The sequence below is a fragment of the Brassica napus genome, chromosome A2 (genome assembly GCF_020379485.1).
Source record: "Brassica napus cultivar Da-Ae chromosome A2, Da-Ae, whole genome shotgun sequence".
Taxonomy (NCBI): Eukaryota; Viridiplantae; Streptophyta; class Magnoliopsida; order Brassicales; family Brassicaceae; genus Brassica; species Brassica napus.
The window spans coordinates 4,204,292-4,228,575 of record NC_063435.1 but is presented as its reverse complement, the minus strand read 5'-3'; the positions used below and the strand labels follow the sequence as shown (position 1 = coordinate 4,228,575).

Genomic DNA, 24,284 nt, shown 5'->3' with positions numbered 1-24,284 from the left:
AAAAATATAGTGTTAATATAATTGCAATAAGAGAAACAGAATCAGATGATTTTTTCTACTATATATTTATGCATCTTATCATGTCCACAATGAATGTGATGATGAGAAATGATGAAATCACTTCAACAGAAAATTAAATAAGTTAAGATATTTTAGTTTTCAACAAGAAATTAATTATGTAAATAGAATGTTGACTAAAAGTCAATTGCAAAAAGAGAAACAGAATCAGAGGAGTTTTCTACTATACATGCATCTTATCATATGTACATCCCATAGAAATTTACAGATTACTTCATTTTATAAGAAAATGGAAAAATTACCAGCGAACTCATTTTGTCTCCTCGCATGTGTCCTCGTCTTGTTCTTGAGTTCAGTCTTAGCAGTTACAGATGATCCTCAAGATAAACAGGTATCAAGTATTTAACGGTTATCAAGTATTTCGTTTATCTGTATTATTATTTGAATCCAATACATCATACATGATAATATAATATAATATAATTCATGAAGGTGTATATTGTCTACATGGGATCACTTCCGTCTGTGCTAGAATACTCACCAATGTCTCATCACATGAGCATCCTTCAAGAGATCACTGGAGAAAGGTGCTAATACACAGATTCATTTTTTAAGTTATAATTAGTTTACGCTATTATGAGTATTCGACCAAGTGATACATGTATTATACACATATATTATATATACACAGTTCGATCGACGGTCGTTTGGTGAGAAGTTACAAGAGGAGTTTCAATGGGTTTGCGGCCCGGCTCTCTGAGCCAGAACGAGAAAAAATAGCCGGTGAGTAATATATGACAGAGACACACTTATCTTTTTAACCTGCACACACTTATGTTTAGGCATGGGCGTTCAGGTACCCGTTCGGATTGAGGCTTTCGGATTTCGGTTCTATCTTATAACACTTCTTAGATCTCATTATAGTAAATTTGAAAGTATGGCCCAGGTTCAGATATAACACATCGATTTTGGGTCGGTTTTATATTATATCCTATAACCCATAAAGTAAATCATATATCGTTCAAATTTCATATTATATTGGATCAGTTTGGATATACCTGAAGCAAAATCTAAAATTTAAAAGCAAAACATAATAAATATATAATTATTTATATAAATTGAGTAATTAAGGTACTCGTTTAAATTTTAAATACTTATTGGTAGTTATTATATAAAATAAATATGAAGTTAAATGTTTGAAGTACATATTTTATGTTTTGAATATTTATATTGTATATTAATTTAGACATTTGAATCAGTTTCTTCAGATATTTTTTTTGGATTTTTTTGTTTTTCGGGTTTGGTTAATAATACCTTGGACTCAGATATGTTTCGTAATACTTACAAGACCATTCGGCTATTTTTTACATTTTAAACCAGGTAAAAATCAGATTTTTTGGTTCGGGTTCGGATTTTGAATTATGGATTTCAAGCTGAGTCCTACTTATATTTTTAGATAACTGAAACCAATGTCTCATTTTTGTCTTAGAAATGGAAGGAGTTGTGTCTGTGTTCCGGAGCGAGAAGTTACATATCCAAACGACGGCGTCCTGGGACTTCATGGGGTTAAAGGAAGGAAATAATACAAAGCGAAACCCAGCCGTAGAAAGTGATACTATCATCGGTCTTATTGACACTGGGATTTGGCCAGAATCTGAGAGCTTCTCGGACAAAGGCTTTGGTCCTCCTCCAAAGAAATGGAAAGGTGTTTGTTCCGGCGGCAAAAACTTCACATGCAACAAGTAAATCTCCAAAATGTCTCTCTTATAAGATTACTATTGTTTGTAAAGAAAGACTGGTGTTTAAAATATTGCTTACAATGTTGCAGCAAGTTGATCGGAGCAAGAGACTACACAAGAGAAGGCACCAGGGACCTCGACGGCCACGGTTCACACACATCATCCATCGCAGCTGGAAACGCAGTTGCGGGGACAAGCTTCTTTGGAATCGGCAATGGAACCGCTAGAGGCGGTGTTCCAGCTGCTAGAATCGCTGCTTACAAAGTCTGCACCAGCACAGAGTGTGGCTCAGAAGCTGTACTGTCTGCGTTTGATGATGCAATAGCAGATGGTGTGGACTTCATCAGCATCTCCATCGGGGGAGGGGCGGCCCGTAGGTACGAAGAGGACACAACCGCCATTGGGGCTTTCCACGCTATGGCCAAAGGGATCCTCACTGTGAACTCAGCCGGTAACAGCGGTCCGAAACCAACCTCAGTCGGTAGCGTTGCGCCGTGGATATTAACCGTTGGAGCCAGCACAACAAACCGTGAGTTTCTGACCAAAGTTGTTATCCAAAACGGCAAGACACTTTCCGTAAGTATCAAGTAACATTCTCATTCATATCATAATACAAAGAAACCTCTATAAATTAATAATGTTGGAACTACACCAAAACTATAATTTTTTATTAATTTATAAAAATATTAATTTATTGATATACGAACTGAATCAGAAATTCAATTTAAGACTATAAATATTTTATAGAAATTTTTAATGTATATTAATTTATAAAGTATTAATTTAAAGAAGTTATATTGTATCTTCTTTCTTTATCCCTTTTATACATTTTTTTTTGTCTTAACAGGGGAGATCAGTGAATGCTTTTGATCTGCAAGGAAAGAACTATCCTCTTGTCTTCCAAGGATCTGAGGCAAAGGGAAAAATATTGGTGAGCGTATATTCATTTAGTTCAGATGTAGCTGTTGCAACCATAACTAAAGACTACAAAAACTATGCCACCATTAGCTCTCGTCCTCTCTCTGCTCTATCACCAGATGACTTTGACTTTCTTGTCTCTTACGTTAACTCCACAAAGTAACTCTCTCTCTGTTTCATGCACTTAAATATTCTCCAGATTTTTCCTTTGTCTTGATATTTCTATGTTTGTTATTCTCAGGTCGATTCAAGGCACTGTTCTAAAAACTGAGGCAGAATTTAATCAGAAAGCGCCTAAAGTTGCTTCCTTCTCTTCTCGCGGTCCAAACCCTATCGCTGTAGACCTTCTTAAGGTGACATATACTGTTTTATCTTTGTTCGATTTTGTTTACAAATATTATTTTAAGAGACAAAGGTTGATTGAAATGCAGCCGGATATAACAGCACCAGGAGTGGAGATTCTCGCTGCCTATTCACCTTTGGGTTCACCTACAGAATATATCGACCAGAGACATGTTAACTACTCTGTTCTCTCTGGAACTTCAATGTCTTGTCCACATGTTACAGGCGTGGCTGCATACATCAAGACTTTTCATCCTGACTGGTCTCCATCCATGATCCAATCTGCCATCATGACAACCGGTAACACGCAATAATCATATACATCATTTAGTTTCTTGTCGCACAAGTAACCTTTTGGCTGATAACTCTGTTCTTATATGGTGTCTCTTAATTAACATTTGCAGCTTGGTCGATGAATGCTTCTGACACTGGGGTTGCATCAACCGAGTTTGCTTATGGAGCTGGCCATGTCGACCCAATAGCTGCTCTAAATCCTGGACTTGTCTATGAACTGGACAAAGCAGACCACATCACCTTTCTCTGCGGCTTGAACTACACTTCCAAAACCCTTAAACTCATTACCGGTGAAGCTGTCACTTGCACTGGAAACACCTTACCAAGAAACCTCAACTATCCTTCAATGTCGGCTAAAGTTTCGGAACCTAATAGCTCCTTCACCGTCACTTTCAACAGAACTGTCACCAACCTCGGTACCCCCAACTCTACATACAAATCGCAGATTGTCTTAAATCACGGGACAAAGCTCAGTGTCAAGGTTTCACCTGATGTCCTGTTTATGAAGTCGGTGAACGAGAAGCAGTCTTTCACCGTGACTGTTTCAGGAGACAATATCGACCCAAAGCTGCCTTCTTCTGCAAGTTTAATATGGTCTGATGGCACCCATAATGTTAGAAGCCCCATTGTTCTTTATACCGATGTTCCTAATGATTCAATCTAATAATCACCATATTTAATATTTAAAATAAATCAATGTAATCCTTATGTTTTATTAATTTCATTGATCTATGCAATAATCTCTAGGCTTCGATATCTGCTAATGTCTTAACTCTTAAGCACAGTTATATAGCTGAAGTTCACGGACTAAGATCAATAAGATAATGCAATCCGAAGGTTTGGAGCAGGTGAAAGTGAAACTTACGCACACATAAGCCCAATTTAATATGATTTATGGACCCAACAAACTGAGAAAATATTAACTATAAGATATGTTTCTTTTCGAATAAAAAAGGGACAAGAGATTAAAGAAATCAAATCACTGTCAAAAAGATTATTGAAATGTTTATTCAGAATACGTTAGACTCGAAACAATTAAATGTGGCTGGATGGCTTAGTCTTCTTCTTAATCTGTCCTTCGAAAATAATTAGTGGTAGTCAACTAATCATTAATTCGTAGCATAACTATTTTTCCATATTTCATTTGGCGCCAAATAAATTACCATTGATGGTCTCTCCGTTTACCACTTGGTCAGTTACAAATTTACAAGCAAAATTAACTTCGACTATTCCTAGTTCCTACACTACCCTTTATTCACATTATAGGTCTAATTTCTCTCACGAGGATGTGATCGTCTTTACGAAATATAATTAAATTATTCACAATTACCATTAGCTAAGACAAACCAACTAAGTCCAGTCGCCATTTGGCATATTGCACGGTCTTGATTGCCTTTCCTATTTAAGTATTATCTTTTAGTAAATATTTTACTTATATCGCAAAATGAAAATACTCAAAGACGATAAAGTTCATGAGTTTTGCTGCCAAACAAACGAGTAGTCATTAGAAAATTATTTGATATTGTTCTACAATCAACTTATGTTCGCTGGTAAATACTGTCTAATAAGCAACAATGGCGTCGTATAACGTATATATAATAGGAAATGAAATGAAAGGATTTTGGAGAAATATCGATCTGAAATTTACTGACTAATAGGCTATATGTGCATATAGTATTCAATTAAAATATCGATACGTTTTAGTTATCAGATTTTGTAGTCTTCTTAATCAGCTTCCTTTTATTATTTTCTTTTAACTTTAAATGCATATAATTTTTTATTTCGTTTAATTTTTTTAATAAAATATAAGAATTAGTATAATTTAATGGGTAATTAATTCATTAGCCTATATAGCAACTGATTAAGCTCTGTCATATTCCTTGTTACTAGCTAAACTCTCTCCTTTGTGCTCTCCTCTCCATTCTATTAATCTTTTATTTTTCCTCTATGGAGCACCGACGCCTTGTCCACGGAGCTGCGCCTCCGTTGACCGCCGTGGAGAGATTCTTATATGGCCAAAAGAATGATACCTTGTGTCCCAAGAAACAAGATTGTTCTAGAGACCGACACCCACCGATCATGAAGAAGACAAAGGCGACTGAGACCAAAAACGACAACAAAGAGAACCTCACATTTGGTCCGAGGAAGGATAAATATTTGGTCGCTAATGGCAGAATCTCTATTGGAGACATGGTCGTTAAAGATGCAACCAGAGATTATCAAAACCCTACGAAGAAGCGACCATGCAAGAATATTATCAAAGGGCAATGGACGGCTGAAGAAGACAGGTATATATTTACAGATATATGTTTATGTAGATATATATTGACTTCGCTTGATTCATAACTCTATATGAAAATCTAAATTAATAGTTATGACTTTGTAAATATACGAACGTATTACGTATATGTATAGGAAGTTGATAAGGTTAGTGAGGCAACTTGGGGAGAGGAAATGGGCAATGATCTCGGAAAAACTTGAGGGAAGAGCAGGCAAACAATGTCGTGAGAGATGGCATAATCATCTCCGTCCTGATATCAAGGTTTTTTCCTAATAATACTTCTTTTGTGATTTTGTTTATACGTTATAGCATATGTTTTGTGTAGATCTAAAAATTTTAACATAAGTCTCTAGCTAGGGTTATAACTTTGAACATAATTCTCTATCTACGTTTTTCTCATGTGTTATCAGAAAGATGGATGGAGTGAAGAAGAAGAAAGGGTTCTCGTAGAAGCACACAAAAGAATTGGGAACAAGTGGGCAGAGATCGCTAAACTCATACCAGGACGCACCGAGAACTCTATCAAGAATCACTGGAACGCGACTAAACGACGCCAAAACTCAAAACGCAAACAAAAACGTCGTCAAGAAAACGCGGACAACGATGATAGCGCTCTCTCTCCAGCAGCTAAAAGGCCATGCATTCTCCAAGACTACATCAAAAGCGTCTACAATAATGTCGAGAACAAGGCCAGTGACGATAATAAGGATGAGAACTCCATCAGTGTACTTTCTACACCGAATCTTGATCAGACCTATTCGGATGGAGATTCTACATCGTCGGTCCTTGGCGATCCATATGACGAGGAGCTAGTTTACCTACAAAACATCTTTGCAAACCACCCCGTTTCTCTTGACAACATTGGTTTAAACCAAACTTCTGACGAGGTAAACATGATCAAGAACCCTAGCTCGCAGAAAAGTGTATGGACTCATCATCAGGATCAGGCAATGGTTGCCGTTCCTGAGAATAAACCGCACCTTGCGTCTGATATCTACTTGTCGTACTTGTTGAATGGTACGGCGTCGTCCTACTCCAACCCGCATTTTCCGTCTTCTTCATCTTCCACGTCCTCCACTACCGTAGAGCAGGGAGGCCATAGCGAGTTGCTTGTGCCTCATGCTAACTCTACGGGCGAAAAAAGAGAGATGGATCTGATGGAGATGCTCTCTGGTTCTATTCAAGGTGGCAATAAATGTTTCCCATTGTTCTAGCTGCCAACATGATCATGGTGATATTATGCGATCATTGTTACCATGTTTATGGTCATTCTCTATCTTTCTCTTCAGTTACTTTAATAATTTATGTTCTTAAAACTTTCTATAAAACATAAAATTCAAGTTTCTTCTCGTATCAAAATAATTATTAGGGTTTATGTGCTTCTTTAATCTGTAGCTGAATGTTTTCTTCAATTTATAGTTTTATCCTTTATCATTCTTATTTGTTCATTTCACATTTTGTTCAAAAAATTAAAGTGGTTTGTTTAAGCTAGTGGTTAGTGCGAGACTACTTCCCACATACGTTATAAAATTGGTTAAATCAAAATATAAGTCGTCCATTAATGCAGTTGTTTTAGCTAGAGGTTAGTGTGAATTTGATTCCCACACTTACGTTATGAAATTGGTCAATCTAAAGATAAATCCATTAATTCAATTAAACTTATACTTAGTATAACTACCAGACTTTTATTCGAGAGAGTTGAACAAACTTAAACAACCAATGTCACAAAAATGCATATATCATAATACATAATTTGTAGGTGGAGAAAATACAGGAAAGTAAAATAGATTGCTTATAAAATATAATGTCAAATGACAAAACATATCCTCCAAAATATTTACCATAGTGCTCTTACTTATAAATCACGCAACCACCTCACCTCGAGGTTGCAAGTAGACATGTAGCCCGTTCTTCATGAAGAGCGTCAGCGACATCTTCTGCTCGACGCGGTGACCGGGAACTGGAGACAGCCGGTAACGAAGGAGAACGGCTGAGGCAACCGACTTCATTTGGAGATAAGCCAAGTCTTTGCCCAAGCAAGTCCTTGGTCCGGCGTTAAAAGCTACGAACTTAAAACTATCCTTAGGAGTCTCGAACCGGTCACCTTCAGCTGTGAGCCACCGCTCTGGACGGAACTCGAGACAATCTTGGCCCCAAATCGTTTTCATTCGTCCGATAGAGTAAATTGAGTATGTCACAGTCGAGCCTCTTGGCACGAAAGTCCCATCGGGCAAAACGTCGTCGTCTATGACGTACTTGAAATCCTGGTCATTTGGAAAATTATCAAACGTCACAGTTACACAGATTGAGTATTGCGATTTGCGAATCATGAGGAGTGACAACAATGACTAAAAATAAAATAAAATGATTATTTTTGCCGTTTTGCGTTAATTTTGCCATGTTCTTTTTGGTAAACAATAACTCAAATTAAATTAAATGTTATTGTAAGTTTGTAACAGTCATTTGATAATTGCTAGCAACCTAGTGATTTGGATTTTGGAAAAACAAAATCTGTGATAGTCAGCTTAGAAGAAAACATTATGCATTTAATCAGTCAACTAGCTAGTTATGTAGATCTCTTTCGGAAACTTTTATGAAACCTGATAAATATATTTAGACATCCCTTATATATTAAAGGAGAAACATTGTAATAAATGCATTCACACTATAATAGACACGTGGCAGCCTCACAATGATTTGATAATAAATATGGTAACGCGTTCACACTATATTCATAAATGTGCTCACACTATATACTTTGTATTTTTTTAATATAAAACTCATATGCAAGGTTCCAATAAAACTTTAGATTTTTCGGTTCGAATCAAAACAAATAACGAATCAAAAGCTAAACTATATATATTTTATTTTTATTGTTTACCGATAAAATTGGGCAAAATATTTATAAGTTTTGATTCAATTCGTTAACCGTTTTGAATTGAACCAAAAAATATGGATATCCGTAACTCTACGAAGCAAATAAATTACTAAAATACAATTAAAAAAGCAAATCACAAATACCAATATTTTTAGGAGCAATTGTCAAATTTGATCTATTATTTCATTTGCATATATATACATATAGGTACATAATTATATATATATATATATATGTTATATATATTATATATAAGTTTTACAATATTTTTATGAATTCAATTTATTATATTAGGTATTAAAATTTAAAAAGTAAATAATATTTTATTTTGTAATAAAACATTATTATTAATTTTTCAATTATTTTTTAAATTTTATTTACGGATCAAATCGGATATTCTTTAAAATTCTAAATCATTTCGGATATCATAGTCACCGACTATCCAAGTGACTAAAGATCGAATCGACATGAATGCCTCCAAATACTCGGATATTCGATCTGTGTTCACCTCTATTTACGGATACAATTGATTTTTTTATATGAAAAAAATTTACTAATGTCAAGGCCTTTTTAATTTTTAATTAGTTTTAATTTTATCTGTCATGTATTATTTAGAACAAAAATGTTATTAATATTAATTAACAATATCTTTATATATTTGTCATTTATTTTTATATACTTTTATATACACATACATGTGCACCTTGATGTGAGCACTTTATAAGTATTTACCACTACTGAAATATCTATATTTTTTTTGAAGTTGAAATATTTTTTTCTTAATGCTTCTTTCACTACCGACCAAATTGTAGTGAAATGATTAGTCTTAATAATTTTCTTTTATTTTTCTTGAACTATTATCCGTTTACAAACTATAATATGAAACCATTGGTTCGACATGACAATTATCTAAAATTTATAACATAAAAATTAACAAATAATAATAATTTTTGGTTTTTACCGAAAAACTAACAAATCAAACATTCTAACAGAAAAAAACCAAAAAATAATTTAAAACCGAACCAATATCTAGATTAAACAGATTTAATGTGTTTTTATTAAAAATAACGAAACTAATAATCACATCCCGCGCAAGGCGCGGGTTATTACCTAGTAGATCAATATTTATGAAGCAATTAAGTATGTCAATGCTAATTTAACGTGTTTATGCATATCTCTCCCTGGTCATATGCGTTATGCATGATATTCCATGAACGAAACAATAAAAAAGATTTGGCAAAAAAATAATAATACAAAAAAAAAACAAAGTTAAATTGTTATTTTCACCTGAGGCACAGAAGGGTATAAACGCAGCGTTTCAGCCAAAGCAGCCTTGAGGTAGACGAGCCTATCTGCCTCGTCGAACTCCAAGGGCTCCTCCGTCCACTTTCCCTGATCATTCCCACGTGTCTCCTTCAGAACCGTTGATAACTCCACAATGATCTTCTTCTCCACCTCAGGGTTATTCATGACGAGCCAAAAGAACCAGCTCAAGGCCACAGAAGAAGTGTCACGACCCGCAAGGACGAAGTTCAGCGCGATACGCTGAAGAACATCGGTCGGAATAACGTTACCGTTGACGTCACGTTTCTTCAAGAAACGCGATAAAAGATCATCAGACGGGGAGTTTTTTCGAGCGTCTATTGCATCGTTCATGTAAGTCTCAACGATTTCAAGGCTCTTCTTGAGCTTATCCTCCGAACCAATCCCCATAGCTTTCTGAATCCTCCACAAGAAACCGGTATAGAGAAGCCTCTTCAGAGTAGCCTCGGTCGCTGTGTCAAACGCGACTGAGAAAGGGTTCTCTGGAAGATCCGGAGATAATGTCTCCGGGTCTTTCCCAAAAGTCAGACCACAAATGTTGTCAAAAGTTAACCTCAAAAACAAATCTTGAAGATCAACTGGTTTGCTGTCCTTAACCGCCCTGTCTAATATAAACCATAACCGGTTCTTGATAGTCCCGTTGACCCATCGAGCCATGGCTTGTCTAAGAGTCCTTGTAGTGAACTCGAGCGCTGCGGTCTTACGTTGCATAAGCCATGTGTCACCATCGCTGTTGAAGATTCCTTGTCCTAACAGATCGTGGAAAGCAGCTCGCCACATCGGACCTTTCGGGTAGTTATCAAACCTTGTCTTAAGAATATGCTCGACGTTTTTTGGGTGACACGTTACGGTGTAAAACCCTTGCGTCTTTGCCACGAAAGGTATCACCATGGTGCTTGTTTGGTACGTGCCGCCAGTGGCTCGGAGGTTATCAGCGATCCAGTCATGGACTCGGTTGCGATTCGCGATTAGAAACGGTAGGCTTCCCACAATAGGTAAGACTTTGGGACCGGTTAGTCTCCGGGAGAGGAAGTAGAACCAAAGAGCGTAAAGCGATAGAGCGGCCACTGCGTAGCCGGTTAAGATAGGATTTAAGGCTTCCATTTCTGGTTTAGGCTTTTTGTTTTTGTTGTATGAAAATATTGGTCAGAGACATGTATGGTGAAGAAGATGAATGTGTTTATATAATGTGTAGAAATGAGAAACACTTGTAAAATAGGCAATAAAAAAGAAAGGATTGGTACTTTTTCAATTAGGAGAGAGCAGTTGGGAAAATTTTAATTTGGGTCGATAAGAATATTATGTGTATGCAACACGAAAACAAATTAATTATCGAGTTACAGTTTAGTAAGGTTTTTATATATATGCTATGAGTTTTGTATTTTTATACTTCTCTATTAATCGACATGCACCTAATATTGAGTATATATACAAAAACTTGAAACTAAATATTTCGTGAACATAAGTGGCTATGTTAAATAAAACTCAATTTGGTGGAAAAAAACTCAATTATAGTTAGACACTACTAAAGAACTCAACTATTGAGGTCAGAACTTCCACATAACTTATCCAATGTGTAATCAAAATGAAATAAGCATTTCAATCTCTTTATTCTTAATTTAATAGCAAGACTTTAGTTATTGATAAAAGACTTTATTCAAATGAAATAAGCCGAATGAAAAGATCTGTTTTTGGAGAATAAATATTTGGTCAATGGCAGTTAGCCAGCCCATTCTAAGAAAGGGGAAATGCTGAAGGTTGAACACTTTACACACAAGTTGTTAAAAAAAAAAAGGGAACACTTTACACACATTTCCGAAGGTTCTGAGATATTAAGTAAATTAAATAAATGTACAAAAATAAAATAGTAAAATATGTCATATGAAAAAAATTCTAAGAAAACGCAACGGAAATATTAAAAATGGTATCATATCTGGTTGAATTCGGACGTTACAAACTTACTATAGTCTATATATGTTTCATATTTCATTGGCCTTTATGTATTTTGTGGTCAGTAAATTAGTAAGAACTTTTCGTCACAAAAAATCAAATTATTTAGGGAATAACTGATATTAAATATTCGCTTATAAACAGTATCATACACTGATACACATATGAAACAAAGTATATAGCAAAAGTAACTAATTATTTTCATTGGAATTAAATTAATTATATATGTGTGTGTAACAAGTAACAACTAACAAGCAATTCAATCAGTTGATTTTATATTCGCGCTTTGCTTTTTGATACCTTTGGTTTTGTTGGGTGATAAAGTCAATGAGCTTAGTCTCTGAACAAGCAATTCAATCAGTTGAAATATTTTGCTTAAAATGAGCTTAGTCTCTGAGAAATATTTTCAGTCAAAATTTCAGATCACCAATCGATCCTCAAAGTACTCCTTCAAAATTAAACATTCGATATAATATCACACAAACTTTCTTGTTACAAATTGTTTCTTCTTTTATATATACTTGTTTATCCCAGTTTCTCTCAATATATAAGAACTAGGTGATTTTCCCGTGCTCATGCACGGGTATAAATGTTTTTGAAGTAAATATACTATAATAATTGATTGATATTTACTTTTAATTTTAAATTAATTTATAATTTGTAAGCATCATTTATATTTATAATATTATATTACTTTAATAATACACTAGATTCTGACCCGCCCTTTCAAAAGGCAGGAAAAATCTTTTGTTTTAAACTTTTGTTTAGAAAATTAATTTTCATATTTGTGTTTTCATTGTTAAAAAGAAGTTAAACATTGTTCGTAGTGCTGAATTTTGAACCTGTGCAAGATTTTATATTTAGAAAATTAAATATGTTAAAATTATTAGTTTGTGTGTCCATAAATTTTGTATAAACATATAAAGTGGACAGTTAAATACAAACAATGCATCAGTTATATGTTCTCTACAATGCATCCGTCTTAATTTATTTTAGTGGCCATTCAGTTTAGTTTATTTTTATTGTGAATTCAATAGAAGTGGAAGTTTTAATATTCTCAATATATAACCATCCACTAATATATGCATTAGAGTGAAATGGTTCCCGAGATTTTTGGGATTAAAGTGGAGGGTTAATAAAAAGTAGTTACAGTTATTTTTAAGTAGATCACGTGGAAAAAATGTTAGACAAAACTTATATCAATAGGTCATGTTTCTAATTTAATAGAATATATATGATTTTATATATGTTATATTTAATCGGTTTTGTTGTTTTTACAGTCAATTTAGTCATCATTTGCATAATTTGGAATGCATCTATGAATTCAACTATAATATTTTTTATTCTAAATATATTAAAATTTTGATTAATTTCTTATTTGCATTTAGGTGGTTATTGTCTTAAATATATAAATATATTTTATGAATATTATGTATAACTTCAACTATTTTGTGCTTAGACTAAAATAAAATAAAATAAACTAAAGTGTCTGATTCTAATTTACATAAATTAATATAATGATAATATTCTGAAGTCTCATGCATATATATATAAATTTTAGAAAATAACTAAATTGTAACAGTTGTTTAATATTTTATTTTCATTTTAATATGTTTTGAGTTGTTCTATGATTTATATTTATAAAATAAATTACTATTCTTATAAAATTATATATTTTTATTTTAGTTAAATCTATGATTTTATATATAAGTTAGATTAGTCGAATCACTCATGTTGTGAGTATATTGAGTTATTGTTATTCTTTCAAATTCAAATGATATATTTTTATTTTTATTATAATCAAGTCAAATCAAATCAATTTTATTTATCGTTTAAACGTGCATGTATTTTCATAATATTTATCAAATTATATATTGATGTTTTTAAAAATAAATTATAAAAGAAAGTGATGCTCAATAGGAAGTTACATACATAAGTAGGTGATACATTTCTGGAAGCTCATGAACACATATTAATATTTATAATAATTAAAATATTCTATAAATTCTAAATAACTTTATGCCTTTGATTTATTGAATGGAAACTAAAATTTATTTAAATTAATATTAAAAATGAGAATTCAGATTTGCTATGGTATTTTGATTATAGTTATATTAAGTTCCACAAACATAAAATTTAAAAGAAAATTTAATATTTAAAAACAAATAACTTTAATAATGATAAAATATAATATATCTATTTTGCAACTATTTGATTTTTTTTTTTGTTTTCAATATCTCTTAAAAATAAGCAGTACACAAAATTGTAATTTTATTTGAAAATAATATTATATAAGTAAAATATAATTTATCGATATTATTTCTGATGTAATTGGAAGCTATTATAGTCAACAAAATATATGAAAAATAAACAAATCACTTCAATAATACTAATTATAAACTATTTTTAGTCAATTAAACATATATCAATTTATGTTTCTCAATTATTTTGTGTAATCTTCTAAGAAAATAGTTAGATATATAAAAATACTTCTATTAGTTTGAATTTTTTTTTTGTATTGTTTAAAATTATGTTTTGAAAGAAATGTTATTTCTTTTTCTAATATCAAGATTGTCCGTGTAAATTTTTTTAATAAAATCACATTATATACAAATTTATGTTTTTCATCTACAAAAATATAAATATAAATAAAGTATTTTATTACTTCAAAACTATATTTTGTTTTATTTAAAAATATTTTTTAAATGTAATATTACTACTTTGTGAACTTTCTTTTTTTTTGAAATCATATTATATATACATATATTTTCGTTTTCAATTTTTTTTTAACTTTATAAAAAATTTCCTTTTTTATTATATGTATATGTTTTTGGAAATTTTTTAAAAGGAAACTAAATAAAAAATAATAATGTTTAATATTTTTAATTCATTAAGGGTATCAGTGTAATCAACTATCGTGAGAGTTAATATGAGAGCGACACATAGGAAACTGACTTCTCAAATAATATTGGGACATTTGCTAAAACCAACCCAAATATTCAAGTCAAATGTAAAAGTGTACCCCACTTTCAGTCAAATGCAAAACCAACCTAAAGGAGTAGTGAAAGTACTATTTCACCCTTATGACCAAACAAAAAACATAAATATATTTTACGTTTCTATCCTTTGGAAGTCTACACGTAATAAAAGAAGTCTACATATATATAGACTTCCTACGAAGTCTACTTTATAGACTTGTTTTGTAGTCTACACTCTAATTTGGTCTACTAATTTAATTTTGAAAATGTATAAAAATAATTATTGTGATATTTTTAATTAATCATCAATATAATGGATAATATGAAGTAAATAAATTAAAATTTCATATAATCGAACAATTTTGAAGAATATATACTAATTTGGTTATCATGTGCTAGACTATGTTCATAGTTTAGAAACAAAAGGTTCTAACATGTTATGTCTTTTAGTAGTTGATTTCATAGGGTTAGATTTTAGATTTTGTTTTTTTTTTGTTTTATTAACTTAAATCTGCATATTAATGTTTAGTAGTTTATATTTTGTATAAATGAGACTTTTTGATTATCAAGCAAAACATTTAGGGTTTGATATTTGTGGTTTAGGGTTTCGTAGACCTACAATAAAGTCTATTTATCTGAAGACGTCTTTTTCAGTCTATATTTTTCAATTTGTTTTACAAAAAATCATTATATTTAAACTAAGTTAAGTTCCTTAAGAATAAAAAAGTGAAATCATATACTATAACTATTAAAAAATAAAGAAATAAATTTAATAAATCATATATTAAAATTATTAAAATAATAAAGAATAAACAACAATAATTAAATTATTATAGTAGACTTCCAAAAAGGTCTACTATGTTATAGTAAGATCTACTCCAAAATTTTAATTTTAGTAGACTTCAAACGAAGTCTACAGTATCGTAAATTTTAACCTAGTTACATTTTTGTCTCCCTATATAAACAAAATTTATTCAATCTCTCTCTAAAGTGGCTGCACAAGTTCTTAAAACTCTCTCCCTTCTCTCTAAAACTTTCTCTCTTCTCTCTAAAATTCTCTCAATTGTTTCTAAATCTCTCTCATTATCTTCTTTCTCTCTAAAATTTTCTCAAGTCTTTCTCACAATATTATCTTGTCATTTTAGATATTATGATTCATGGTTTTCATCTTCTCCTTTAAAAAATGTAAGTTTTAGATCTATAGATTTTAAATGTGTATTTTATGTTTATTTCTCACAATATTATCTTTTTTTGGTAGGTATTATCACTCATGGATTTCATCATCTCCTCTAAAAATGTAAGTTTTAGATTAATAGATTTTAAATATGTATTTACATGTTTATATTCAAATAAATTTATAGATCAAGCTCTCTACATTAATTTGCTACTAGTTTACCTTATAAATTATATTATGTAAAGTATTTTCAGATTTAAAATTATTTTCACATTTCAAAATATATAGATTTTTTCAGATCTGAAAATTATCAGACAGTGTAGACTTCTAAAGAAGTTTACTAAAGCTTGCAGACTTCATATGAAGTTTACTAAACCATAAAGTTTAAGCAGACTTCATTGGAAGTCTACAAAAATATGACTTTAATTTTTTTTCTATGTTTTTTAATAATTTTATCTTATTTTGCAGGTATTTTCTTCCATAGTTGTTCTCTTCTCCTCCTAGAAATGTAAGGTTTACATCTATAGATTTAAAATATGTGTTCTAGTATTTATATTCAAATAAAGTTACATATTAAAATTCATATTAATATGTCTTTAATTTATAACTATTTTGTCTATTAAATCATATTTTTAAAAGTTTTTTAGATTTAAACTTATTTCATATTTTTAATGTATTATTTTTCAGATCTATTTTTTTTGATAGAGTAGACTTCATTTGAAATCTACTTAAAACTTACGGCTGGTAGACTTCAAATGAAGTCTACTAGCCTTGAATTTTAAGCAAATTTCATTAGAAGTTTACTCAAATATGATTTTAATTTTTATCTTATTTTTTAAAATTTTATTTTATTTTGCAGGTATTCTCTTCCAATATTTTCAAATCATCTTCCCAAAAATGTAAGCTTTCCATATATTCATTATAAGATATTTTGTGTTTATAATGAACTAAATTTATAGATTCATACATTATCTTTTTGCTTTGTTACAAGGATGACAAAAAACCATTTTTGAAATATTTTCCAGAACAAAGTATTTTCAAATTTTCTAAATGCACACTTTTAAATATGAAAATTTTCCATTAGTGTAGACTTCAACTAAAGTCTACTAAACAATAACTTTACGTAGACTTAATAAAAAGTCTACTAAAATATGATTTTATTTTTTATCTTATGTTTTTCTCATAACTCTATCTTATTTGGCAGGTACTTTTCCAAGACTTTATTTGAAGCATCAAGATTATGAAAAATCAAACATACTCAAGAATACTTTTTAATATATTGCTCTGTAATAACTTTCATAATAAAATATTAATTTTTAAATAATTTTTTAATGCATAATCTATAAACATTGTATTCATTTTTAGTTGTTTTCACTTGTATGATATTATTAATTTTTTGTTAGATATCAATTTTTTCACAAGATCTAACCAACCAAACAAGTAAAACCACCATAAGCTAAAATAATAACTAACACACATGTGAGAAGAAGAAAATCTATACAAAATTTTCCCAAAAATTTTCAAGAATAATACTAATCAAAACAATTTGCAATAAGTATCAAGTGTATAATTATAACACATTAAATTGTGAAATTCATCCAAGACCATTAAAATTTTACTAACATACACTGTAAAATAATTAAATCATGAAAAAATATGATGAATAATACACAAATACACTTTTAATAGAATTTACGACGTAGACTTCAACTGCAGTCTACATTTGTAGATTTACAAAAACGTCTACACTTATTATTTAACATATAGTCAATCCAAATTTTTTTAGTGTATTGGCGCAGGCTTGATACACAAAGGCGTACAAAGTGTGTCTTAGATAACTCGATCAAGTTCCGTACTTGTCGATTATTCGTGACAGGCATAAGAGGAGTATATTCCTATTCGGAGTCATTTGTTTTAAATGATGTTTGGTAAGGAATAGGTTAGCACCATCTTCTCAATTTTGTTGTCCAGATCATAATCTTCTTGTGTCATTTCAAGAAGTTTACCATGTGTACAGCCATCATGCACAAGGAACATTCTTCAACCTTTCCGATTCTTCATCTTTTTCGAATATTTTGTCACCCAAAATGTCTTTGGCCCATACTTCACACTCGCTCTAAGTTTCCAACCACATCCTTGAACACGACACTTAGCCACATACAGAGTTTTTGTTGTCTTATATGCTGAAAATGTAAAATTATATTCCACAGTCACCGACTTCAGCTTTGAAACAAGCTCAGCCTTACTAGCAAAACTATAAACGAAGACTTAGAAATACGTCTACAATTATTAGCTAACAACATTGTCAAATCAAATGAATTATACCTTCATAATTATAAAAAAAAAATTATTTTCAAAATCACTCAAACCCATTAGGATTAACTAACACACACTGTCAAACAAAAAAACTAGAAAAAATTTAATGAATAATACACAAATTCACATTTTTATAGATTTTTCTATGAAGACTTAATATTTAGTCTCTGAAGATGTTGACGTTCTTTTCAGTTTACAGACGTAGACTGTCAAATAGGTCTACTCTTTGGGTTGGTTTTTGCAATTGACCATTTTACGGGTTGCTTTCTATAGTTGAATAAAAGTTGTAATTTTGTACATGTAGACTTTCATTTCAGTCTACAATTTAAAAAGGTTACTTTTTGCAATTGACCAGAATTCATCCAAGATTTGACTTTCAGAACTAGACTTCATATGCAGTCTACATGTTTGAATTTTTTTGAAAGAGGTTAGTTTTGCAATTGACCAAGTTTGACTTCAAATCAGTAGATTAAAATGAACGTCTACGGGTGTGTAGACTTCTTGTGAAGTCTACTCTCAAATCCGACGGGTTGGTTTTGCATTTGACCAAAATAAAAAAGTAGACTTTATACGCAGTCTACATTTTTTTTTTAAGATAAGAAGACTGCATATGAAGTCTACAATTTAATAAATTTTTGATTGCTTTTTAAACTTTTTGGTCAAACACAAAACTAACCTATTCCACGAAGTCAAAGTTTTGGTCAAATGCAAAACTGACCTTTTATAGACTTTGTTGGCAGTCTACATTTTGTAGACTTCCGTTGAAGTCTATTTTGAAAAGTCAAAAGTTCGGTCAAATGAAAAACTAACCTCTTTTAGGTAGACGTCTTAGTAAGTCTACCGAAAGTTTTATTTTTGTTGTCAAAGGTAAAGACGGAGACTACTGGGGAAGTCTGCGTTAGAAAAAAAATTTGTCTGCTCAATTGCAAAACTAACCCGTGCGTTGACAAATAGACTGCATCGTAAGTCTCCACGGAGGCGTAGACATACAAAACAGTCTACCGTCGCGACACAGATCTGAAAAAGAACGAAAACCATGTAAATAGTTACATTTTTCATGTGTAAAGCTTGTTTCCAACCTTTTCAACCGTCCAAACTCCAAATATGAGCAAAAAGAAGCATCTTTAACGATTCACTAATGAAGAAACTCGAAAATATGAAGTTTGTGATTATGAAAATGATAGTTATGAGAGTTTTTTAGATGGAAATGTAGAGGAGATGAGAGAAAATGAAGTTTTTTGGGTTATAATGAGAAAAAAAGTGGTTGAAAATTGAATTCTAGAGCTTTAGAGCTCAAAAATGGTGGTTCATGGTGGTTGGAAAAATTGATGATGATGGCATTTTTGTAAATAAGAAGAAATGGTTAGGGTGTATTTGATTTTTTGTTAATTTCGAAATTAATAAAAAAATAAATAAAAATGGCAATTTTGTGAATAATTCAAAAACATAAGGATAGTATGGAAATTTTATTGATGAATAGTATGGACAAAAAAAAAAGGTTGGTTTTGGATTTGACTTGAAAATATGGGTTGGTTTTGAAAAACACCCAATAATATTATAGAGATATAGCAACATTATGAATAAATAGTTGCACTTTGGAAATTTTTATGAGTATTGGTTAAAGGTTAATAATTTTTGGAGTTTGTAGTCAGAAAATACGGAAAGTTGGATTTGGAAATTTGAAGCTTATGACAAACTCAAGCCCACAATGTCCAAAGTCCAAACCATCAGTAAACGTTTTTGGTTCAACAAAGTTGTCATGGTCAATATCAAAACGGCGGCGTTTAATAGATCGACTTCGCTTCGTTTCGGTTTTAATTTCTGCAAGTGACAATGACGCTGGGCTAACTAAGATCGTTGATCATCATACAGAAGCTTTGTCGTAGCTCTTACCTCTCCGTGAGAAGAAGCATGGTGCGAAAACAGTTTCAACAGGCTAAAACAGGTGAGAATTTTCCTACCATCCCTTGACTTATCATCCGATCTAAATCTGCCTCTGTCATGTGTCTTTATTCATTATTATATACGTCGATGAGATTAATGAGGAAACAGTGTTGTGGGTTGTGTTTGTTTTTGTCAAAGGTTTCTGCTTTTACTTGTTGCTGTGTTCTAAGTTAGTAATGTCACGCAAGGTGTTCGATGAAATGCCTGAACGAAATCATTTTAAGCTCATTTTTGATTCGGATGTTTTTTTGTTGATAGGAATAGAGGCGTTGAAGTCAATGGATGCAAACAAGTACCTGAAGAAGGTCGGACTAGGGCGTGACGATATGTTCTTTTGGAAACAAGTGGGCAAAGCGTTGCTATGCACCTACACAATCTTCGGCATGGCTTGGTTATACAATGAAACATCTCCTCTAGGGTGGTGGACGCTGAAGCCGAGACCAAAGGAGGAGAGAGAGTTGGCTCATTTGTATGAGCGGCGTGAGTTTCCTTATCCTGGTGATACAGAGGCCATGGAGGATTTTGTTGCAAAGGGAGGGATGATCGGGACAGCGATTGGGCCTAAAGGGGTTGTTGAGTCCGAAGGTGAAGCTGATAATTACCAGAAAGAAATGGAGAAGAAGAAGTTTGATAAAGAGGCTCAGAAACTGTGGTTGAGGATGAGGAATGAGGTTATGACTGAACTTCATGACAAAGGGTATGAGCTTGAGTAACGTACAAAAGACTTGTATACATTAGGCTGTGTCGGTTAGATTGAAGTTTCAAGTATTGGAACACGTGTTTCTACAGACATATCCTTTAGATTGTAATGGAAAGTACAAAACTCAATATGACTGATTTTTATTCTATGGTTGGTGCCATTGATGTTATTGCTCTTGGGAAGTTGCTCTCGTGTTTTATTGTTGGCTGTCTTAAACCCTTTGGAATATTACTTGATGCCAATATCTAAATAAGTTCTATGTTTCAACAAAATCATGGTTGTATCAAACTCTTGAGAGCGTTGATACACTTACAAAGCAGAAAGAAAATGGAGAGAACAAGTTGATGAGCATATGATCTTACTTCATATATCTATAGATCAATGTGTATTGGGATTATAAGTAACTCGTCAGCCTACTTTTCCCAGACTTGCTTGTCGTATGGCTCTTAAATGGTGTCAAGTAGAATTTAACCATACCGTTTCTTCTTCTATGAGACTCTCTTCTTGATGAGAACCAACTTGTGAAAACATATCAAATTTGGATGTTACACACATGAACACTAAAAAATATAAAAGGCTTATCCACGGTGAGGAGAGATGGATAGAGTCTTAACAGTATTTGTGCACTAGTAGAGAAACGATAATGAATCCCATAAACATCGAATCACAAACCATTCCCCAGTTTGATTGTCATTACACAACAAATCTAGAGAAGAAGATGAAAAGATCACATCACAACCCACAAACAGGACACAACACAGAACCCTTTTTGGTATCTTTATATATAATATACAGAAGAGAGACTTCAAATCTCTCAAGCGAATTTAGGGTTAGGCATGGCAGAGCGACCAAGGCCGCCGCTGCTGCTGCTGCCTCCTGCACCTCCTCCTGCTGTTCCTCCTCCTTGCGGTCCAAGCTTCTTAATCCAATGTTTCAGACTCTTTCTTGGATCCTTGCAGATCTTGTTTGACGTCAGATTCAAGCTCCCTTCACGTTCCAGTGAAACCCTAAACTGTTCAAGTACTTTCACTATCTGCCAGAACTCCGGTCTCTTGTCCGGTGCAACCGACCAACACTGCTCAATCAGAGCTTTCATAACTGCTGGACAATCTTCAGGGATAGCCGGCCTAATGTTCTGCACCAAAGATCAACATTTTTCAGGTCTCAAATGGTTAAAAAAATCACGAAATAGTCAGTAGACAGCTTAACATTTTACCTTGTGTACCACTGCGAAAGCAGCTTGAATAGGATTCATATCCTCATAAGGTATAGCTCCAGCTACCATTTCCCAAAGAACTAATCCAAAGCTGTAAACATCAGCCTTTCTCCCATGAGGTTTCCTTTTAATCATTTCAGGAGCCATCCACCTATAAGTCCCTGGATCATCAGCCAACATGTCACAGTACTCCTCCTCACACGCTATCCCAAAGTCAGCAATCTTCAGCTGGAAGTCTTCATCTATCAACACATTTTCCGGCTTAAGATCTCGATGAATAATGCGCCGTGAGTGAATATACTCCATTCCTTTCGCAATATCCAAAGCAAACTCGATCAGCTTTTTCAAAGAAAGAGTCCTATTCTCAGGCTTGTGCAAATACGATCTTAGAGACCCTTCAGGTAAATACTCCGTGAGGACACAGTACGAAGGCGGATCTTTATACGCTCCCACAAACTGTTAAGAGAAGACAATTTAGCACAAACAATCATTCAACAAAAAAAAAAGAGAGAGTCTAATCACCTTAATAACATTTGGATGCGACAAGCGTGACAAAAGTGTGACTTCCTTAGTAAACTGTTTCTCCAAACGAGCACCCAAGCATCCATTCTCGTCATCCTCAGGGACAGTGATAAGCTTCACAGCAACAGCTTTATCTTCATACTTCCCATGGTACAGTTTGCTATACAGCCCATGAGCAAACCTAAGCCCCAAGAAAAGCTTGGACGTGTCAATACGGAACTCTTCAGCAGCATCGTCAGCACTCACTTTACGACCAGTGTTATCAAAAATCTTGGACCATCCCGTGTCCTTCATGCTCTTCACCCTCTCCTGAATCCTCAGAGTGCTTAAATCTCTAATGGGAACCGACGGAGACCGCAAGTTGAACGATCTCCTCTTGTCAAAGGAGTTTTTATGAGACAGCTTGGGCTTCATACCCTTTTCAGAGTCCATTCTTCTCGGATGAGGAGTGGAGAACCTCTGACGCTCGGACCTAGCTTCCTTAAACACATCAGGAAGTGCCATCTGAGGGGAAGGGGAAACAGATCTCTGCTTGTTGGTTACAGGGTTTCTCTGTACTTCTGAATCAACAACATACACATCAGCTTGCGTAGTGGATGATGATGATGACGTGTCAGGTCTTGGTTTGAGTGCGGGGAGCTTCTTCTCTTGGTTGAGTTTAACAGGGAAAGACGCTAACTTTGAGGAGTTGAGACGGTAAGAAACAGTTTGAGAGAACTTAGCCCTCCTAATCCAAGAAGAAGCCTCTTCATCCATCTTCTTAAACTATAATAATAACTACTACCCTCAGATTGAAGCTAAACAAAGTCTCCATCTTTCGTCTTCAACCATTAACCCTAAATCAGAAGAAGCAGCGATAAGCTTTTGCGGGAGAATAATGATGGGATCTGGAAACTCGGGAAGCTGAAAATGTTACCTTTGGAACACGGAATCACGAAGCCATGAGGAGAAGGAAGTGGATCGGAGTGAGGAAGATCCGGCGAGTTGAAGACGGAGGAAGGAGGGAGTCGTGTGGATTCTGGGAAGACTTTTCTTTGACGAATCCAGACCTCTTATTACGCCTCTCTTTTTTTTATTTTGGATTTTTTGAGGAAAATACGTCAAAACGACAGTCGATTAGTGTGTCTGTCACTGTCTCTGAGATGCTCTTATTATTCTATCTGATTGAGAAGCTTAAATTATTAAGTTTTTTTTTTCTCTTTCAGATATTTCAAATAGAATCTAGAGGTTTGGTTTTTGGCCCAGTACTATTATGGTCGGCCTACTTACAGTCCATAACAAAACTGAAAATGAGTTTACCAATCCTGCTTCTATTTCTGGTTGACACTTTGATTAACCAACAAAAAAGTGTACTGAACCTATTTATTAGTTAGGAAATTCACATTGAAGGATTTGTATTTCTTAAATTTCTGTCCTTTTTGTTAATAAAAAAGAACTTGAGATAGAATAATATTGAGCGAATAAGATCTTCAATTAATGCTCACGCTTCGTTGTGTTTATGAAAATTTAAAAACTCTGGTGGAGCAGAGAGGAAATTCATCAAGCGCTTGGTTCATCTTCTTCTACACATATCTATTGTTAGAGATTTTTTTTTCGCAAGGCGAGCTGGAGGAGTACTATCTAGTCTCAGAAAAAAAATATAGCACAACAAGGATTTAAGCTTAGCCATCAAGGGAAAGGATCAATCATCA

General features: G+C 32.9%; 5 protein-coding genes across 6 annotated transcripts; 3 read left to right on the top strand and 2 right to left on the bottom strand.

Annotated features, from left to right (window-relative positions):
• On the top strand, positions 1-4,035 carry LOC106417432 (subtilisin-like protease SBT4.8). 2 transcript variants are annotated; one of them, XM_013858242.3, is made up of 9 exons: positions 3-409; positions 511-605; positions 710-801; positions 1,508-1,760; positions 1,847-2,333; positions 2,605-2,834; positions 2,917-3,028; positions 3,107-3,317; positions 3,422-4,035. In XM_013858242.3, the coding sequence occupies exons 1-9, from the start codon at positions 188-190 to the stop codon at positions 3,973-3,975; spliced, it is 2,256 nt and encodes a 751-aa protein (XP_013713696.2). In that variant the 5' UTR covers positions 3-187; the 3' UTR covers positions 3,976-4,035. The 2 variants fall into 2 exon arrangements, with proteins under 2 accessions (XP_022556278.2, XP_013713696.2); XM_022700557.2 differs by having other exon boundaries at positions 1-409; positions 2,917-3,317.
• Positions 4,036-4,240: 205 nt separating this feature from the next.
• On the top strand, positions 4,241-7,050 carry LOC106417425 (transcription factor MYB119-like). The gene is made up of 3 exons (XM_013858236.2): positions 4,241-5,599; positions 5,727-5,853; positions 6,003-7,050. Exons 1-3 carry the CDS (start codon positions 5,259-5,261, stop codon positions 6,804-6,806), a joined length of 1,272 nt encoding a protein of 423 aa, XP_013713690.2. The 5' UTR covers positions 4,241-5,258; the 3' UTR covers positions 6,807-7,050.
• A 200-nt stretch (positions 7,051-7,250) lies between these two features.
• Positions 7,251-11,269, bottom strand: LOC106417417 (cytochrome P450 86A1). The gene is made up of 2 exons (XM_013858228.3): positions 9,758-11,269; positions 7,251-7,856 (listed from the first exon to the last, which is right to left on the bottom strand). Exons 1-2 carry the CDS (start codon positions 10,895-10,897, stop codon positions 7,455-7,457), a joined length of 1,542 nt encoding a protein of 513 aa, XP_013713682.3. The 5' UTR covers positions 10,898-11,269; the 3' UTR covers positions 7,251-7,454.
• An 8,656-nt stretch (positions 11,270-19,925) lies between these two features.
• On the top strand, positions 19,926-21,003 carry LOC111207136. Its single transcript, XM_022704829.2, has 2 exons — positions 19,926-20,156; positions 20,414-21,003. The coding sequence occupies exons 1-2, from the start codon at positions 20,123-20,125 to the stop codon at positions 20,866-20,868; spliced, it is 489 nt and encodes a 162-aa protein (XP_022560550.1). The 5' UTR covers positions 19,926-20,122; the 3' UTR covers positions 20,869-21,003.
• A 487-nt stretch (positions 21,004-21,490) lies between these two features.
• On the bottom strand, positions 21,491-23,744 carry LOC111207148 (serine/threonine/tyrosine-protein kinase HT1-like). Its single transcript, XM_022704857.2, has 4 exons — positions 23,510-23,744; positions 22,594-23,429; positions 22,072-22,527; positions 21,491-21,990 (listed from the first exon to the last, which is right to left on the bottom strand). The coding sequence occupies exons 2-4, from the start codon at positions 23,347-23,349 to the stop codon at positions 21,670-21,672; spliced, it is 1,533 nt and encodes a 510-aa protein (XP_022560578.2). The 5' UTR covers positions 23,350-23,429; positions 23,510-23,744; the 3' UTR covers positions 21,491-21,669.
• Between the last annotated feature and the right edge of the window lie 540 nt (positions 23,745-24,284).

Excerpts from the sequence above, each read along its gene's own strand:
- LOC111207136 (XM_022704829.2), top strand. The coding sequence starts at position 20,123 with ATGGTGCGAAAACAGTTTCAACAGGCTAAAACAG. Across the intron at positions 20,157-20,413 it reads GTTTCAACAGGCTAAAACAG|GAATAGAGGCGTTGAAGTCA; the intron begins GTGAGAATTTTC and ends TTTTGTTGATAG.
- LOC106417432 (XM_022700557.2), top strand. The coding sequence starts at position 188 with ATGTTGACTAAAAGTCAATTGCAAAAAGAGAAACAGAATCAGAGGAGT. Across the intron at positions 606-709 it reads CAAGAGATCACTGGAGAAAG|TTCGATCGACGGTCGTTTGG; the intron begins GTGCTAATACAC and ends ATATATACACAG. Across the intron at positions 1,761-1,846 it reads AAAAACTTCACATGCAACAA|CAAGTTGATCGGAGCAAGAG; the intron begins GTAAATCTCCAA and ends ACAATGTTGCAG.
- LOC111207148 (XM_022704857.2), bottom strand. The coding sequence starts at position 23,349 with ATGGATGAAGAGGCTTCTTCTTGGATTAGGAGGGCTAAGTTCTCTCAA. Across the intron at positions 22,528-22,593 it reads CGCATCCAAATGTTATTAAG|TTTGTGGGAGCGTATAAAGA; the intron begins GTGATTAGACTC and ends TTCTCTTAACAG. Across the intron at positions 21,991-22,071 it reads CTTTCGCAGTGGTACACAAG|AACATTAGGCCGGCTATCCC; the intron begins GTAAAATGTTAA and ends TCTTTGGTGCAG.
- LOC106417425 (XM_013858236.2), top strand. The coding sequence starts at position 5,259 with ATGGAGCACCGACGCCTTGTCCACGGAGCTGCGCCTCCGTTGACCGCC. Across the intron at positions 5,600-5,726 it reads TGGACGGCTGAAGAAGACAG|GAAGTTGATAAGGTTAGTGA; the intron begins GTATATATTTAC and ends GTATATGTATAG. Across the intron at positions 5,854-6,002 it reads ATCTCCGTCCTGATATCAAG|AAAGATGGATGGAGTGAAGA; the intron begins GTTTTTTCCTAA and ends ATGTGTTATCAG.
- LOC106417417 (XM_013858228.3), bottom strand. The coding sequence starts at position 10,897 with ATGGAAGCCTTAAATCCTATCTTAACCGGCTACGCAGTGGCCGCTCTA. Across the intron at positions 7,857-9,757 it reads TATACCCTTCTGTGCCTCAG|GATTTCAAGTACGTCATAGA; the intron begins GTGAAAATAACA and ends CCAAATGACCAG.